Consider the following 19,742-nt stretch of genomic DNA (forward strand, 5'->3'; position numbering starts at 1 on the left):
GTAATAGTAGGTCTACTCATAAAGAAAAGGCTCACCCTGTTCTGAGGTCTTGGCGCCTCTGCTGCTTGGAAGTATCAAGAACTGTGCCAGAGCCAGCCCTGAAAGGTATGCCAGTCCATTACAAGGTCCCATCTTGCCCACAATGACACTCACACTTCCAAGGGGCCATTTCAGAGTCACCATTTAACCTAACGTGCACGTCTTTGGAATATGTGGGAAGAAAACTCATACACACTCACAAACATGGAGATAGAAGCTGGATAGGAGAAGTAGTAGTGCTTACTAGTGTGCCACTGTGCAATCCTGAATTTGTAAAACATTAAGTTTCTTCATATACTTTTTTTTTATTGAAAACATATAGTACATATAAATGTGTTCTTTTTTGTTTGTTTTCTATTGTTTCTAACCCTAACCCTAACTTATATTATGGACTAAATATCCTTATGTGCTCCATGTCCTCCTATGTTTGCAGATCAGCTTCAATCCCCGTGATAACACTCAGGTTTGTGTCACGGGTAGTGGGGTCTTCAAGCTCTTCCGCTACAGCGAAGGGAGCCTCAAACAGACTAACACTCAGAGGCTGGATGCTCAGAATTACTTATCTCATGCCTGGGTGACTGACGACCGCATTATTGTCGGTACAGACAATGGGAGACTTCTGCTGTTTGAGGGTGGGGATCTGCGGTGGGAGACGCACGTGGTGCCCAAGCCATCGACTCGTGACAGTGACAGGTAAGCTTTTTGGTGGGTACTATGCAAAAGAAACCGGTTAATTAATTGTAAGCATATGGGCAGTTATGTGGCTATCAGTCTGTGTGCATTGTGGGCATAGAGCATTGCTGAACCTGAAGTTCAATTCAGGCAATAGACAGTCCTGGTGTCTCCATCGCAGTGTATATTCCAGCCTACTTTTGTTCCAGATAGAGTAAAGTAAACGTGTGCCCTGTCAACACCAAACCCTTAAAAAAGCAGATTGCAATGTGACATCTTAATGATGAATGGCTCAACTCTTTTTCAATCCCACCAGGTCGCTACCATCTAAAGGAGAAATAGAGCAATCTATTGCAGCCCCACGCATCACAGCAGTAGCCACCTACTCCAAGGGGTTTGCATGCTCAGCTGGCCTGGGAACAGTATGTGTCTTTGAGAAGACAGAGGAAAAAGATAATTACAGGAGAGCAAGGGAAATTCAGGTATGGAATACTTTTATTTGTACCTGATGGAAAAAAAAAAAACTTAACCACAGTTAACCTGATGATACAACTATGCTCTAAAATGGGAAATAATTTCAAGAGTAAAAAAATGTTTTGTGAGTATGTATGTACGAGGGGATACCCAAAAATAATCGGAATTGAAAAAAAAATGTTTTAATAATATTTACTTATTGAAACTTCTCGTTCAAAGTACCCTCCACATGAATGAATGCACTTGTCCCAACAGTTTTCCCAATAGTGGAAACTTTTTTGGAATTGCTGAAGAGGAACGTTGTCCAATGCCTGCAGCGATTTTTCTTTGACTTCCTCCATGGTACAAAAACGCTTTCCTTCGAGTTCTTTTTTCATATGCGGGAACAAAAAAAAATTGCAAGGAGCAAGATCAAGTGACATTTCCCCTCATTTAAAACATGAAAACCATGTGTAGACCTGTGTTTTACTTAAAGTTTCCTCTTTAAAAGCAGTTTCAAGCATCACTACAGTTTCAGCAGCTGTTTTTCCTAAGAGAATCAATCAATCAATCAACATTTATTTATATAGCACATATTCATACAAAAAAATGTAGCTCAAAGTGCTTTACAAAATGAATAGAGAAATAGAAGACACAATAAAAAATAAACAGTCAACATTAATTAACATAGAATAAGTAAGGTCCGATGGCCAGGGTGGACAGAAAAAACAAAAAAAAACTCCAAAGGCTGGAGAAAAAAATGAAAAAATAAAAAAATTTTAAAACAAAATTTAATGCAGACTCGCTGTTTTTTATGTTCACCCATCACAAAATGCACAGAACACGTTTAATAAGTACCAAGAAAAACCAACATGAAATGGCGTACGAACAATGCAGTGCAACACCACTTGACAGACAGCCACAGAATACTGTATGTATGCTATACCTAGCGGCGAAATTCGCAACTAAGTCTCGATTGCGTGCCAGGTACAGATTCTGGTTATTTTTGGGTACCTCCTCATGTACAGTATATGTACTCAAACAGTATATACTGCATATATATGTGAGAGACCAGACAGACCAATATAAACAGTTGCAGCACCAACCTGTATTCTGAGACCTATATCTGGACCTTTGGTCGGTAAGACAAAAGTTAAAGAGAAGTTAGGAGTTATTAGCACAGGTGTTGACTTAAGGGCCTGTTTAAAGTCATGGAATGCGGGTTCTGTTTTTGCAGCCCCTACCACCGTTTTAGGGGGCCACTACTTTATAAGATCAGTCAAGGCACCTCCCTCTCACAAAAACGAGGTATAAGCTGGCAGTAGTACCCAGCTAAACCTAAGAAGGTTTGGACCTATCACTCATTCTTCAGATGGGGTTATTCCATGATGGCATCAACTTTGGCACATTGTGGTCGGACTGTACCCTTGTACACTAAGTAGGTTAAATACTTTGCCTCAGTCCATCCAACATAACATTTCTTCAGATTGATCCTGAGGCCTGTTTCTCTTAATGCCAGGAGATCAGCCCCGACCTACTGCACGTGTTCCTCCCACATGCTGAAATAGATAATAATGTCATCTAGATAGGTGGTGCTATAGGAATTGTGAGAGCAGAGCACTTTATCCACCAGACACTGGAAGATCAATGGTGCCCTGTGTAATCCAAATGGAAGAACATGTTACTGCTAGTGGCCGGTAAGGGTGCTAAATGCGGTCTTCTTCTTAGCAGATTTCATTAAAAGAACTTGCCTGTACCCTTTTGTCATATCAAGTGTGATCAAATATTGAGCCTTTCTGTGCAGTTCGAAGAATCTGTCCACTCGCATCATCAAATAAATGTTGAATTGGGAAACTTGATTAAGTTGATAGAAGTGATTACAAAAATACCAACTTCCATCAGGCTTTAGGACCAAGATGATGGGGCTGGACCATGGACTAGAATTTTCCTCTATTACACCAGGATCTAGCCTTTTCTTGATCTCAAGCTCCACATTTGCTCTTTTTGCCTCCACAAGGCGATACAGGCTTTCTCGGATAATAACCCCACGTTCAGTGATGATGTCATGCGCAGTCAGGAAAGGTCTTCCAGGATGCTTATTCACTACTTCTGGGACAGACAATATGGCTGCCTCAAACTCTTGTCAGTGCTTGGGTGTCAAATTTGTGCCAAAATAAAAGTTTGTTTTCTGAGTGAAGAATGAACTAGGTTGTCTGGAGCAGGGATCAGGCTTCTTGTCCTACCATGGTTTGAACAAATTGACATGGCATACTCATTCAGTTGACTGATGACTTCGTTGTTTAACCAAGTATCAACAAGCCCCTTCCTCTTCTCAGTTTCATATGGCCCTTGCCAATCTTCTTCTTCTTTCGGCTGCTTTGGTTGGGGTTACCACTGCGGATCATCATCTTCCATATCTTTCTGTCCTCTGCATCTTGTTCTGTCAAACCCATCACCTGCATGTCCTTTCTCACCACATCCATAAACCTTTGCTTAGGCCTTCCTCTTTTCCTCTTCCCTGGCAGCTCTATCCTTAGCATCCTTCTCCCAATATACCCAGCATCTCTCCTCTGCGCATTTCCAAACCAATGCAATCTCGCCTCTCTGACTTTGTTTCCCAATCGTCCAACTTGAGCTGACCCTCTAATGTACTCATTTCTAATCCTATCCATCCTTGTCACACCCTGTGCAAATCTTAGCATCTTTAATTCTGCTACCTCCAGCTCTGTCTCCTGCTTTCTGGTCAGTGCCACCGTCTCCAACCCACATAACATAACTGGTCTCAATAAGTCCTGTAGACCTTCCCTTTCACTCTTGCTGATACCCGTCTGTCACAAATTACTCCTGACATTCTTCTCCACCCATTCCACCCTGCCTGCACTCTCTTTTTCACCTCTCTTCCACAATCCCTATTACTCTGTACTGTTGATCCCAAGTATTTAAACTCATCCACCTTCGCCAACTCTACTCCCTGCATCCTCACCATTCCACTGACCTCCCTCTCATTTACACACATGTATTCTGTCTTGTTCCTACTGACCTTCATTCCTCTTCTCTAGAGCATATCTCCACCTCTCCAGGGTCTCCTCAACCTGCTCCCTACTATCGCTACAGATCACAATGTCATCAGCAAACATCATAGTCCATGGGGACTCCTGTCTAATCTTGTCTGTCAACCTGTCCATCACCATTGCAAATAAGAAAGGGCTCAGAGCTGATCCCTGAAGTAATCCCACCTCCATGTTGAATTCATCCGTCACTCCTACCACAGGCCTCACCACTGTTACACTTCTCTCGTACATATCCTGTACAACTCTTACGTACTTCTCTGCCACTCCCAACTTCTTCATACAATACCTCAGCTCCTCTCGAGGTACCCTGTCATATGCTTTCTCCAGGTCCACAAAGACGCAATGCAACTCCTTCTGGCCTTCTCTAAACTTCTCCATCAACATCCTCAGAGCAAACATTGCATCTGTGGTGCTCTTTCTTGGCATGAAACCATACTGCTGCTCACTAATCATCACCTCACTTCTTAACCTAGCTTCCACTACTCTTTTCCATAACTTCATGCTGTGGCTCATCAATTTTATTCCCCTGTAGTTACTACAGTCCTGCACATCCCCCTTATTCTTAAATATCGGCACAGGTACACTTCTTTTTCACTCCTCAGGCATCCTCTTACTTTCCAAGATTCCATCAAACAATCTGGTTAAAAACTCCACTTCCATCTCTCCTAAACACCTCCATGCTTCCATAGGTATGTCATCTGGACCAACGGCCTTTCCATTTTTCATCCTCTTCATAGCTGTCCTTACTTCCTCCTTGCTAATCCATTGCACTTCCTGATTCACTATCTCCACATAATCCGACCTCTCTCTCTCTCGTTCTCTTCTTTGATCAGCCTCTCAAAGTACTCTTTCCATCTGCCCAACACACTCTCCTTGCTTGTGAGTATGTTTCCATCTTTTATCACCCTAACCTGCTGCACATCTTTCCAAGCTCGGTCCCTCTGTCTAGCCAATCGGTACAGGTCCTTTTCTCCCTCCGTAGTGTCCAATCTCTCATACAATTCATCATACGCCATTTTTTTAGCCTTCGCCACCTCTCTCTTCACCTTGCGCCTTATCTTCTTGTACTCTTGTCTACTTTCTGCATCTTTCTGACTATCCCACTTCTTCTTTGCCATCCTCTTCCTCTGTATACTCTCCTGTATTTCCTCATTCCACCACCAGGTTTCCTTTTCCTCCTTCCTCTTTCCAAATGTCATGCCAAGCACCCTTCTTGCTGTCACCCTTACTACATCTGCTGTAGTTTCCCAGCTGTCTGGTGACTCTTCACTCTTCACTGACACCCAGTGCCTGTCTCACCTCCTCCCTAAACTCAACCTTGCAGTCTTCCTTTTTCAACTTCTACCATTTGATCCTTGGCTCTGCCCTCACTCTCTTCCTCTTCTTGATCTCCAACATCATCCTACAGACCACCATCCTATGCTGCTTAACTACACTTTCCCCTGCCACCACTTTGCAGTCTTCAATCTCCTTCAGATCAACTCTTCTGCATAGGATGTAATCTACCTGTGTGCATCTTCCTCCACTCTTGTACGTAACCCTATGTTCCTCCCTCTTCTTAAAATATGTATTCACCACAGCCATGTCCATCCTTTTGGCAAAATCCACTATCCTCTGACCTTCTTCATTCCTCTCCTTGACACCATACCTACCCATCACCTCATCGTCTCCATTGTTCCCTTCACCAACATGCCCATTGAAATCCGCTCCGATCACCACTTTCTGTCCCTTGGGTACACTGTTCATCACTTCATCCAACTCACTCCAAAAATCTTCTTTCTCACCCATTGCACACCCAACTTGCAGGGCATATGCACTAACAACATTCATCATCACACCTCCAATTTCCAGCTTCATAATCATTACTCTGTCTGACACTCTTTTCACCTCCAAAACACTCTTGACATGCTGTTCCTTCAGAATAACTCCTACCCCATTTCTCCTCCCATCCACACCATGATAGAACAATTTGAATCCACCTCCGATCCACCTGGCCTTACTCCCCTTCCATTTAGTCTCTTGCACACACAATATATCAACCTTCCTTCTCTCTATCATATCTGCTAACTCTCTCCCCTTACCAGTCATACTGCCAACATTCAAAGTTCCTACCCTCAGTTCTTCTCTCTTTTCTTTCCTCCTCTCCTCCTGCCTCCAGACACGTCTCCCCCCTCTTCTTCTCCTTCTTCGGCCAACAGTAGCCCAATTTCCACCAGCACCCTGTTGGCTAACACTACTGGTGGCGGTCGTTGTTAACCCGGGGCTCGACCGATCCGGTATGGAAATTTGTATTGTTGTCCGCATATTGATTTGGCAAAATTTTACACCGGATGCCCTTCCTGATGTAACCCTCCCCATTTATCCAGGCTTGGGACTGGCATGAAGAAATACACTGGTTTGTGCATCCTCTGTGGCTGGGATTTCATATGGCCCTTGCCAGTGTGCCAGTAATTTAGAGTGGGAAGTGGGAATAAGAACCATGACGTGGACTCTGGGTTGGAATTCCCAAAGAGAAGTGCCATGATCATATTAGTGAACCTGTGCTGATTGCACATGGTCCAAATCTATCATGTAACTGCATGATATATTGTAGAATATTGATAGAAGGTAGTGCCTCTTCCTCCCATCTTTCATTTAATATTTCTGTTATTCCCTGGGGTTGTTGCCCATATAACAATTCAAAAGGTTCCCTCCTTGCTGACCACCTTTCGTAACATTTGTTTGAGGGTCTGATTAAACCACACCACGAAGCCATCAGTTTAAGGATGACATGCTGAGGTTTTTAAAAACTTAATATTGAGTAACTTGTCAACTTCCCTGAACATCTCCAAGGTGAAAGGCGTCCCCTGGTCTGCTAAGACTTTCGGGGGCCAACATTTGCAAAAACCCCTACCGGTTCTTGTGCAATATTCTTGGAATTGTCCAGTCTCAAAGGAATATCCTCGGGTACTGTGTAGCATAGTTAACTATCACCAAAATATATTTATGACCACGTGCAGAGGGATCAAAGGATCCTACATTGTTGACTCCTGTTCACTCAAATGGTTTGTCAATGAGTGGGACAGGAACAAGAGAAGCACAATCCTTCTGAGGAATCTTCCGCAGTTGACATTCTGTACAGAAAGTACAAAAACTGCGGACTTCCTTGTTAATTCTTGGCCAATAAAATCGAAGCCTTATCTGTTCTAACATCTTCTCAATTTGCAAGTGGGCACCTAGGATAAGGTTGTGAACTAGCTCGCCGCCAGTAGTTTCAAGTGACTCAGGCACACAGTACAGGAAGTTATTATTAAGCACAAAATGTTGACCCAGTTGCATTGGAATAAATGTAAGATAAGAACAACCTAATTTTTTGAGGGAATCATTGTTCTATTGTTCTCTTTTGAATGAAACCAGAGTTTGCCTAAACTTGAAATGCAACTCTGAGAGTGAGTCCAGAGAAACCTTGGTGGGTAGAACAATATTCTGTGACGCTTGCCTTTCGTCTCTGTGGAGATGTTGGTCCGGGGAGGCATTATGTCACTCATGTCATACTGGGTGCAGTGTACTCATGCATATATTTTGCCATACATCAATTTACAGATTCTTCTTAATTGTGTGGATATTTGACAAAAATGTTATATTAGAGCATAAAAAATATAAATATAGTGCCTTTCACATCTATCTATCTATTATTCATCAGTTTTACTGTACACTGAACATTATCAAACTATCCATCCATTTTTTATAGTGTGTTTCTATCTAAAAAAATTGTAGGTGAGAACCCCTTACACAGGTTGCCCAATAAAACTACATTTTGGTGCCCTCCATGTCTGAGTTCTGGTTTTTTACTATAGAAAGCTCCAGATCCTTGGAAGAGAATAGATCAAATTCTCTCTCTCTCTCTCTTGCACCCTAACTCTCTAAGGTCCACTTGCCCTTCCCATTATAATTGAATTTAGAAGACATGTTGTCAGACAAAACTGAAGATACTGATTCATACTGTCACTGCGAATGTGTTTTTACGTAGTCAGTGATCCAAAAAGAGCTTCTTTGCTATCCCTTATTTCAGGGACAAGTGATACGCTCTCTTGTGGAAAACACAGATTGAAGGTAGGGGTATTTAGTTTTGTTTATTATTAAATACATGGACATCTGGTGAATAAAATATGTGTTTTCTTTGTAGATCCCACAGGACCAGCACAGTTATGAGCCAAGTAATGCTGAGCATCAAGAGATTCTTACCTTATGCATCAGTCCTTCTGAGGAGACCCTGCTTGCCAGCACGGATCACGGCCAGCTCTACAGCATTGCCCTTTCTTCTGCAGAGATTAAGGTGTATTATATTATATTATATTATATTATATTATATTATATTATATTATATTATATTATATTATATTATATTATATTATATTATATCAGCTATGACATAATAAATGGTAAAAATGAGTGAGCGTTTGCATGGTAGTGCAGTAATTAATGCTGCTGTCTTACAGCAGACGAGTCCTGGGTTTAAATTCTCATCTAGGTTCAGATTTATAAAACTTGCATATGGGCAGAAAGATGCTCAAAATATGCATATGCAACTTTCAACTGAAAATTAGGAATTTGTAAAAGAAAACTCCAGTGGAGAATATGGAATGCTTATACTTGCATCAATTCTGACCCATGCGCACGCAACATTTCTGAACAAATGGGAAATGACGACACCATTGATAAGGTAGCAAAATACAGCCAAATCAGCTAAGTGATGATTTATGCATAAGATAATCCATATGAGCATCACAGAGCTATTATTATAATATCCATTGATGCAACTAACATATTAAACATCAAAAGTGATGAATATGACTTATACATTCTGTTGTAGCTCCCTTTTAAGAGGGCCAGTACTGCATATTTGTACTGAAGAACGTTTTATATTTTTCAACAGTTTATATAGCCTCCCTGTTGTCACTCCTCAGAATTAGAAACCAAAGCACAGCAAGAACATAGGTGGGATTCACTCTCTGCATACAGAAAGCTATAAATATCATGCTCTGTAGTCTATTCATAGACTAATTGTTTGACACAATATGAATTGTTTTGGCGCTGCTTGAAAAATATACAGTTGTTATATATAAAAGAATTGAAGTTTAAGTGACTGGCAGGATTTTTTTTTGTTCACAATGATGTCTGTGGGGTGGCACGGTGGCACAGTGGGTAGAGTTGCTGCCTTGCATTTAGGAGACCTGGGTTTGCTTCCCGGGTCCTCCCTGCGTTGGAGCTTGCATGTTGTCCCCGTGTCTGCGTGGGTTTCTTCTGGGTACTCCGGTTTCCTCCCACAGTCCCAAAGACATGCAGGTTAGGTGTGCTTGGTGTGTGTGCCATTGCGGTGGGCTGGCGCTCTGCCTGGGGTTTGTTCCCTGCCTTGCGCCCTGTGTTGGCTGAGATTGGCTCCAGCAGACCCCCGTGACTCTGTAGTTAGGATATAGCGGGTTGGATAATGGATGGATGGATGATGTCTGACTTATGATTCACACTTTCAGGAGACATTCAGTTTTCCTCACATAACTGGGGAAATTGACAGCACTCATAGCAATAAGGGAACATAATTAGAGTGAAACTGCTTCTGTTAATAGTGAGCTGTGACATTCCAATAAAACATAATTCATCTGCGATGCCAAGATGAGACAAAAGTAGCGGCTCAATGGTCTGGGTCAACCCATGATTCATTTATTTTGAGACAAATTAGTGCTGGCAGGTGACTTGCTCATGGTGTTGTATGTGATTGCTGGCTTGTTGGAAATGTAACTGGCTGAACCTTCAGCTTATCATATTGTTAGTTACTAGTTATTCATTGGCAGCACAGTGGCGCAGTGGTAGCGCTGCTGCCTCGCAATTAGGAAACCTAGGTTTGCTTCCCGGGTCCTCCCTGCGTGGAGTTTGCATGTTCTCCCCGTGTCTGTGTGGGTTTCCTCCCACAGTCCAAAGAAATGCAGCTTAGGTGCATATTCGATCCTAAATTGTCCCTAGTGTGTGCTTGTTGTGTGGGTGTGTGTGTGCCCTGAGGTGGGCTGGCACCCTTCCCGGGATTTGTTCCTGCCTTGTGCCCTGTGTTGACTGGGATTGGCTCCAGCAGACCCCCGTGACCCTGTGTTAGGATATAGCGGGTTGGAAAATGACTGACTGACTGACTATTTATTCATTACTATTAATTATAACACCAATCATGTTGTTACTTGTGCCAGGTAATAGTGGCTACCCACTTAAATACTGTCTCCTTATGCATTTAATAATACTACTAATATTATTATTATTAACAACAACAATAATAATAATAACAATACATTTTATTTATATAGCGCCATTCCCATTCTCCAACCCTGTGGTTCAGTGCCATATAGAGCGAAAAATGGCACTCCTCAAATTTATTCAGGATGGCAACCAGGTGGGGTTCATATACGCACATTTACAAGGTTATATTAGGGTTACATATATTTTCTCCATCAATTTCACACAAAGTTTTATAAATGAGATCCCTGGTCACTGTCTTTTACTGTGTTTCTCTGGATTCTGGGATTTTCCTCATGTATTCCAAAGACATGTGTTTTTAAACTAATGCTGAATTGGGACTGTGTGGTGACTGTGCCCTGTGATGGAGTGGCATCCTGTTAAAGACTTGCCCCTGCTTTGCACCAAACACTTCCAAGTGGTCACTGGCTCCCTGTTACCCTTCACTGGTTAAGCTTGTTTAAAGGTGAATCAATATAAAATAAGTCACTAGTTAAGTAAATCACCCTTTATTTTAAATAGCAACTTTCTCAGTAAGTACCAGTGCAAGTGTGTAACAAAGCAATATGTCCATTAGTTTTGTTATTTATTTGCAGAAGCTGTTTTCCTACTAAGCTTTATATTCTGCAATTATCAAATTTATATCATAAGTGAGATATCACTGGATAATCAATTCATTTTTCAACTTCATTTTTGTCCAATTAGGGTAATGCAGTAGGACAGTAAAGCAGTTGTTAGTGCTCCTGCCTCATGGATCCAACATCCTGGGTTCCATTTCCAGCCCAGACACTGTCTCTTTGTGATTTACAGGTTCTCTCTGGGCACATGAAGGTTGCTCCCTTATTCCAAAAGGTTTGTGTGTTAGATTAATTGGCAATTCCAAATGATCCCCATTTGCATGAACGGGCCGTATAGTGCATTGGCATCTTGTCCAGGACTGGAGCACCCGGAGAAAACCCACTCAGACACGGTGAGAACATGCAAACTCCACACAGGGAGGACCCAGGAAGCAAACCCGGGTCCCCTAACTGCGAGGCAGCAGCGCTACCACTGCGCCACTGTGCTGCCCTTTAATTAAATTTTGTTAAGTCATAAAACTGTCAGAACATATTTCTTTTATATTGCATATTTCATAGCAAGGATTTTTCTTATAACATTCTCAAACTGACAATCAAATTCAGAGTTTGGACAGAGCATATGTCAGCATCCTTAGGTGTAAGGTAAGAACCAGTCTTTGATGAGGTGCCCAGTCAATTGCTGGATCTGCTCATTCAACTCCCAGTGGGACCAGTTTAGAGTCATCACATTAACCAAACCAGTACATCTTTGTAAATGTGCATTTAAAACTCAGATATACATGTGGAAATCATGCGAACCTTGAATCCTGTAGGTGATCAACTGCAGTATCGGAAACCAGGGAAACAGATATAAAAGTTTACAGTGGTACCCACTATGCCACCATGCTTCCCCTACTTCAAAAACCACAAGGTATTGCTTATTGATAGTAAGAGGGTTAACAGTGTGTGCTTCTCCATCTAATTATTTCCCCCAGATTCTAGACGTGCTTCCCAAGCACAAGCTGAACTGTACTTTCTTTTTGTAGGGATGCAGTTATCCTTGTCAGTAACCTGTCTTCACCTCTCATCTTCTTTAGGGTGAGCAAGCACAGTTTGAGTTCCTGTCTTATTGCTTCCATTCAGGCGTCATCACAGGACTCGACGGATGCATTCGTAAGCCTCTGATTGCTACCTGCTCGCTGGATCGCTCTGTACGCATCTGGAACTTCGAGACCAGGTAGGCTTCTGTGATTTCAGGGATACTCTGTGGGACCCCTAACTAAGGCAAAAAGGTTTTTTTTACCATCTCACCATGTCCATCAAGGATTATCGAAGGGCTCATTAAGAGGCCTCTCCTCTTCTTAAACTCTGTCACTTACTGTATGGTCAGTCGAGTCTCATACTAGGCAAGAGGATAGTACAACAATTAATAATGAAACAATAAAAGAAAAGCAATTTAGAACAAGTTCAAAAATGTATGAATGGCGCAAAAATTTTAAGGACTTAAAGAAGTACCTCACCCAAATATTTTATATGTTACTTCCCACAAGTAGTTTCTAGTGATAGCTGGGAAGCATTTTTTATCTCATTTTCTTCATGGAGAATGGAAATAAGCCACTTCCAGAAATTGCTTCTGTAAATGAAAATGATGTTATCCTGAGACTTCGCGGGACCCCCAAGTTGTTGGATATCATGGCCAGCCTGTACACTGGTACTGTGAGTGCTGTGCAGAGTGGAAGCAGAATGTCTGCGTTTTTCCCTGTTGATTCTGGGGTTAGTCAGGGGTGTGTTCTGCTACTACTCTGTTCAGTGCTTGCATTGATTGAGTGTTGGGCAGGGTCATGGGGCCCAGTGACTGTTGGAGAAGAAAGATACACTGATCTTGACTTTGCTGACGATGCTGTGATCTTTGTGGAATCAGTGGAGGCTCTGATCAGGGCTCTCAAGAGACTGAGTGAGGATTCTGAGTGTCTGGGCTTACCAGTGTCCTGATTAAAAATTAAGAGCCAGGCCTTTAATGACCTGTTGAGCCATCAGCAGTGTGTCTGTCTGCGGAGAGAGTGTCAACCTCATCGAGAGGTTTACTTACCTCGGCAGTGACATTTATGTCTCTGGTGACTCTTACTATGAAGTCAGTAGATAAATTGGGAGAGCATGGAGCGTCTTGAGGAAAGGAGTGTGTGGCGCTCCCGATATCTTTGCAAAAGGACAAAGTTCCAAGTCTTTAGAATCCTGGTGCTTCCTGTCTTGCTATATGGTTGCAACACATGGATGCTATCCAGTGACCTGAGATGAAGACTGAACTCCTTCGGTACTGTGTCTCTTCACAGAATCCTTGGGTACTGCTGGTTTAACTTTGTGTCCACAGAGTCCCGAATGAGGCACACTACCTGCATTGCGAGGGACTGTCAGTTACGACACTATGGACATGTGGCATAATTTACCGAGGGTTATCCAGCTCACAGGATCCTCATTGTTGAGGACCCGAATGACTGGACCAGGCCAAGGGGACACCCATGTAACAGGGTTATTTCCGGAGAGTGGAAATGGGCTGCGTGTCTGCCTGGGTGGTTGCCTACTTGGATCCTAAGCTGTTTCGTCATGTGGTGGGAGCGGCAGTGCGCTGTACCAGTGCATGCTCCCCAACCTGACCTGACCTGACCGAAAATGGAGTGTGCTCAAATGCAAATGAGCATTTGAATTGTACAGAAGAGAATACACAGAAATGGTGCATACAAGAATAATCTATATAAGTACAATTGTAATTTTGCTTCATTTGATGTTATTTATCCATTTTGTACACTAGAGACCTCATTTCAACCCTCAGATTGCATTGTGTCTGTTTGATTGTTTGTTGGTTTATGCCCCAAAAAGATATCACAAAATATTTTAGGTTATTATTGATCCAAGTTAAAATACAGTCTATATGGTGTTTCAAAAGTCTAATAGGGGAGGATGATTGTAAAGGTAGGTAACACAATATCTCAGCCTTATTCTGAACCTGCTGAGTCGATCATAATAACACTTTGCATATATAACAAAGCTAAGCCAACTTAAAATTCAGGCTACACGGCATTTCAAAAACTCCATCAAGAAGTTTCAAGAATTTTATTGACAAGTCGTAATAGGAGGGCCAACATCGCAACAAACCACACATTACCAAGACAGCTGGATGAATGTTCATGAAATTTTGCATTTATATTACAGTTAACAAAACTTAACATATTGAGTTAATAAGGTTTTAAAGGTTTCATCATGTTATAGGGGTTCAATAGTGGAAACAACACAGAAACAGGAGTTCTGCCTAGCTTACATCCTCTTTAAATAATTCAATTATTCAACCAGCAATCCAGTTTATTAATATGGGATCAAACATCTGTTTGTGAAAACATAGTAAACCCTGAAATACAAAGAAGTATTGTTCATGGTTCCAGCCCAGGAAAGAGTTTCTGCAATTATGGAATCCAATCATACATAACAAGAACAAATTCTCAGCTTAGCAGAGCAGAGATATTGATAGAAAGGTAGTCAAGAAGATGGATGGGACAGTCAGTAATGAGAAAAGGGGCAATATTTAAAAAACACAAAATCTTTGCTTATCGTAAACCCATTAAAAAATACACCTCTGCAATCCCAGGTACTTAAGCTAGTATATTATAAGCAGACTGTATAAGTGCATAGCTTATGGAATGCACAGATCATAATGGCACATTAAATATTAATTGAATTTCATGGCTGCCTACAGTGAGCTACAAAGCCATACTTTAAAAGCTTGTTTCCTCTTCCATATATTTCTAGATAAGTTAAATTGCTTAAATTTTTCACTTTTACAGTAAGAGGGTATAACTTACCTGGTACGACTTCATGAGGCAAAAGAGGTAAATGGTTGTGAAGAGGTTTGTACTGTAATAGGACCCATACTGTTCCTGAGGGTTATTGTGAACAAGATGACCAGGAGATGAAAAGAACAGCTCAGCTGTCCCAATATCTCATCCAGATACTTTTTAAAAGTTGTCAAGGTTTCTCCTTCGATAGTTTGTTCCAGATTCCCACATCTCTTTGCATAAAGAAGCACTTCTTGTCTTCAGTCCTACATTCACTTCCCCTTAATTTCCACTCATGTTTTTGAGTATGTGATTCACCCTTAAGATGAATAAATTCTGCTGGATCTAATTTATCAATTCTTTAGAGGTTTTTGAAGACCTGGAATAGGTTCCCACTCAGTCTCCTTTGCAAAAGGTGTAGTCAAAATGTCAGTGTCAATTTATTTATATAGCACATTTAAAACAACATAATAATGCTGTGGCCAAAGTGCTTTACAATAATAGAAAAAAAGAAAAACAAAAAATTAACATGAAAACATAAATAGAAATAAAATATATGAACATAAAATAAGATACATAGTAAATAGACAAAGAGGAAACCATCAGTTTTCAGAGGTTTATTTATGGGTCACTGTTTTTTGCAGATGATGTTGTCCTGTTTGCTTCATCAGGCCGTGATCTTCAGCTCTCTCTGGATCGGTTCGCAGCTGAGTGTGAAGTGGCTGGGATGAGAATCAGCACCTTCAAATCCGAGAGCATGGTCCTCAGCCGGAAAAGAGTGGAGTGCCCTCTCAGGGTTGGGGGAGAGATCCTACCCCAAGTGGAGGAGTTCAAGTATCTCGGGGTCTTGTTCACGAGTGAGGAAGAATGGAGCGTGAGATCGACAGGCGGATCGGTGTGGCATCCGCAGTGATGCGGGCTCTGCATCGGTCGTGGTGAAAAAGGGCTCAGCTCTCAATTTACCAGTCGATCTATGCTCCTACCCTCACCTATGGTCATGAGCTATGGGTAGTGACCGAAAGAACGAGATTGCGAATACAAGCGGCTGAAATGAGTTTCCTCCGCAGGGTGTCTGGGCTTTCCCCTAAAGATAGGGTGAGAAGCTCAGTCATCCAGGAAGGGCTCAGAGTAGAGCCGCTGCTCCTCCGCATCGAGAGGAGTCAGATGAGGTGGCTCGGGCATCTGATCAGGATGCCTCCTGGACGCCTCCCTGGTTGAGGTGTTTCCGGGCACGTCCAACCGGGAGGAGGCCCCGGGGAAGACCCAGGACACGCTGGAGGGACTATGTCTCCCGGCTGGCCTGGGAACGCCTTGGGATTCTCCAGGAAGAGCTGGAAGAAGTGGCCGGGGAGAGGGAAGTCTGGGCCTCTCTGCTTAAGCTGCTGCCCCCGCGACCCAACCTCGGATAAGCGGAAGAGGATGGATGGATGGATGGAAACCATCAGTATTACTGAAGGTCACGGAATGCAAGTGAATAGAAATGAGTTTTTAATCTTGTTTTGAATATTTCAATTGTAGATGACTCCTTTATGTAATGAGGTAAAGAGTTCCACAGGCGAGGCCCAGCAGCTGCAATGGCCCTGTCCCCCTTGGTTTTACATTTGGTAAGAGGGACAACAAGAGACAGCTGACCAGAAGTAGTAGCAGAAGAGTAAAACCAGGAGAGCAATCAGAATCAAATGAACAGAGCCCAGAGACAAAACAAGGGCAAAGTCAACGTCAGAAACAAAGGTGAAACCAAAGATACACAATCCTAACACAAGGATCCACTTGGAATACAACTGCTTTGATTACCACCAAGAAGTTTAATAGTTTTTGTATTCACAGAGGGATAAGACAGTGCACAATCAGTGTCATATTTATACTGTTACTTCCAGTGACATCATCAGTGCAATGCTCAAGGTCACGTGACTAATTTAAAAAAATCTTGTAAATAAATAAACGTACAATTGTAGTCAAAATCAGTTTTATGAATTCAGAAAGCAAGTCTCTACTTGTAAAATTCACAAATTAAGAAAAATCTTATGTGTAAAAATTCTTCAAGCTTTTTACAGGTAGCATCAGGTCCTGTTTCACTAATTTGTGTTACAGATCTGTTTTACCATCAGAACTGGCTATCACATGAGTAAAACAGAAAAATATACTAAGTATTAATGTTGAAATAACCTGTTTCAGGGTGAATTTGAAACTAATGATTTGACTTATTGATTTAACTAATCAATAATTGAATTTGCATCAAACATTTCTCTGTTCTAAGGCAGGTAAGTTTGTAAATTTGCCAATGCTTCTAATCGGGAGTTCTGGAAATTTCAAACATTTGTACAGTGTGCTGTTTTTCAAATGTCACAACAAAAATTAAACTTTATTGACAAATTACCTGGAGGAATAAGCGTACACTTTAAATAACATCATTCCACTGCAAGCCACGTTGTTACTTGCCGACGGATACACAGTCATTCCTGGCTTAAGTGTAGTTTCTTTTTGATTGGACATCTTTCTTGTTTTTGAATTATTATTTTGGATGTTATAGATAATGTTTTTGATCTGTTTATATTTAATGTTTTGATTATTGTTGTGTTCTATGTTTTATTATATTAGTGTTAATATATTTGACTACCTACCCTGTGTCTTGTGGATGGTACTGCAGGAGACAGAGCCACCATTAAGCCATAATCAGAAGCAATATATGAAGATTTTTTTGACTTTGATTTTTGCTTAACGTCTTGGTGTAGTCGTCTGTGCTATCTGTCTTCTAGTATCTGACCTCTTGCTCAGTTCTATTCATTTCTTATTACCTGATCAGTCTCATTAAATATTCTCTGCTTTGTTTTATGTTGAATGATGAGTACCGTTGTCAGAATTGAATTTTCTGCTTTTTTGTATTGTGACTAGAAATTAGATTTTGGACTGGCATTATTTTACCTGGGTTGACTTATGCCATACTCCTTTTTTCTTTTTTCTTTTTTTTTTTATTTTGATGATTTTTTTTACTTTTTGCTAATACATCTTCCTCATTTTTAAGAAACTGCTGTTTGATTATTTTCTAACCAGAAGTGTTTAACAGTTTCCTCTCCTTCTTTCTCTTTATTTCTTGAACATATCTAATAATTCGTTTCGATGTGAGCTTTCTCTCTTTGTATTTTTTTGTTTGGAGGAAAGCCCATTTTGATACTAGAACTCAGTTCCACACTAAGGGCTCGTTTATACTTTACGCTCAGAACGTGGACGCGCATGTGTCATGGCTGCCACACGTTACCAGCGTTTATTTGACGTGTCCTCTGAGCAGGCCCTCAGAAATTAACGTGACACGTGCATGAGTTGCAGTACCAGCAAAAAGTCGAGGGGCGCAGTGTCATAAAAGTTGGAATGTGACATCAGAGTCTCTGTTTACTATCTACATGTGACAGAAGGCCACTATGCAGATCCTACGAGATCGATATGCACGCTTCAATGTTTGATGAATGGTTCGATGTGGTGAAGCAAAATGCCAACATACAGATGCATTCATGGTGCTTTTATATTCAAGTGTCGCTGGTGTTTCCTGCCTGGATTTTACATGTTTTCCTGCTGGGTTTCCACAGAGTGCCCAGGTTTCCTTCCAAAGATATGCAGAGTTAGTGACACTAAAATGATGCCAGTGTATGTGTGTGCTGGTATTCACCTTGCGATGGGATTGTTTCTGCCTCGTGCCCAATGCTAGCTGGAAAGAACACATCCCTGGATTGAAGGATTTAATCATTGAACATCCTTTTCAGAGATATTGCGGTAAGATGTCATCAGAATTTAATGGCTGTTCCAGGCAATTCATAACACAGCGAAGCCGAACCTGTTCTCACCGTGATAATATCTCGCACTGCCACCTGGTGGATTCTTCCAGATTACGTAAAGTACACACGCAGGTATAAACAGTAAAATAATTGCGTAGCAGGAGCGTCTGCTGCAGCATGCATCGTGTTGCGTGAAGTATAAACCAGCCTAAGGCCTAAATTAAGGAGGCAAGACCTCATTTTGCTATCATAGTTTTGGGGGCCTGCAGGCAAGTGAGACAGAGGCTCCATCGCAAGACCTCATTTTGTTCCATTTTGCCATTTTTTAATAATTTGCAATTTGAAAAAACAGAAAATTTCACAACACAAATGTGATGATGAGAGAAGGTACCTTTTGCATTATATTTGAATTCATCTAAAAAAAATTGAGTACAAAAGAAACGCAGAACCCAGAGACAAGACAAGGGCAAAATCAAAAAACAAAGCCCAGGGGCAAGACCCACTTAAAATCACGACATCTGTCTGTTTCATCCGTATTTTCCTCTTTTTTCATTACTAACAGCCAAAAAGAAAACTTTATTGTTTGTCTGGATTGCCTCCCTCTCTTAAAAAGAATGGCTAAATAATGACTGTGCTTTCTTTTGTCTCTCAGGTCTCTGGAACTGTATAAGGAATTCCAGGAAGAAGCTTACAGTGTAGCCCTGCATCCATCTGGCCTTTATGTTCTGGTGGGATTTTTAGATAAACTGCGCCTCATGAACCTGCTGATTGATGATATCAGGATATTTAAAGAATTTACAGTGCGAGGTTGTAGAGAGGTGAGAACTTATATTCTCAAATCATTTTAATTCAGTTTTAGGTCACTGGATGTAGCAGCCCAAGTGCTTCAGTAGCAGAGGACTGGGAAAGAGCCAACCTAATGTGTTTATAAACAGAAGATCTCTAGTTCACGACTGAAGAGATGTGAACATTGTGAATTCCCAGACTCTGACAATGGTGGGGGGGAGGTGGTTGATGAAGCCCATTCCAACAGCACTGAGCATGAGGCAGGAACCATTCATGGACTGGGCACCCACTCATACACATGCTAACCCATACAGGGCC

General features: G+C 41.5%; 1 protein-coding gene across 1 annotated transcript in view; it reads left to right on the top strand.

Annotated features, from left to right (window-relative positions):
• The window catches only part of cfap57 (cilia and flagella associated protein 57), a 105,130-nt gene that overhangs the window by 14,626 nt on the left and 70,762 nt on the right, over positions 1–19,742 (top strand). The window contains exons 4-8 of the mRNA XM_039734497.1: positions 473–732; positions 1,028–1,193; positions 8,401–8,550; positions 12,145–12,284; positions 19,291–19,456. Coding sequence (XP_039590431.1) covers positions 473–732; positions 1,028–1,193; positions 8,401–8,550; positions 12,145–12,284; positions 19,291–19,456 — 882 coding nt within the window. The remainder of the gene's footprint in view (positions 1–472; positions 733–1,027; positions 1,194–8,400; positions 8,551–12,144; positions 12,285–19,290; positions 19,457–19,742) is intronic.

The sequence above is a fragment of the Polypterus senegalus genome, chromosome 14 (assembly GCF_016835505.1).
Source record: "Polypterus senegalus isolate Bchr_013 chromosome 14, ASM1683550v1, whole genome shotgun sequence".
NCBI classification, from domain to species: domain Eukaryota; kingdom Metazoa; phylum Chordata; class Cladistia; order Polypteriformes; family Polypteridae; genus Polypterus; species Polypterus senegalus.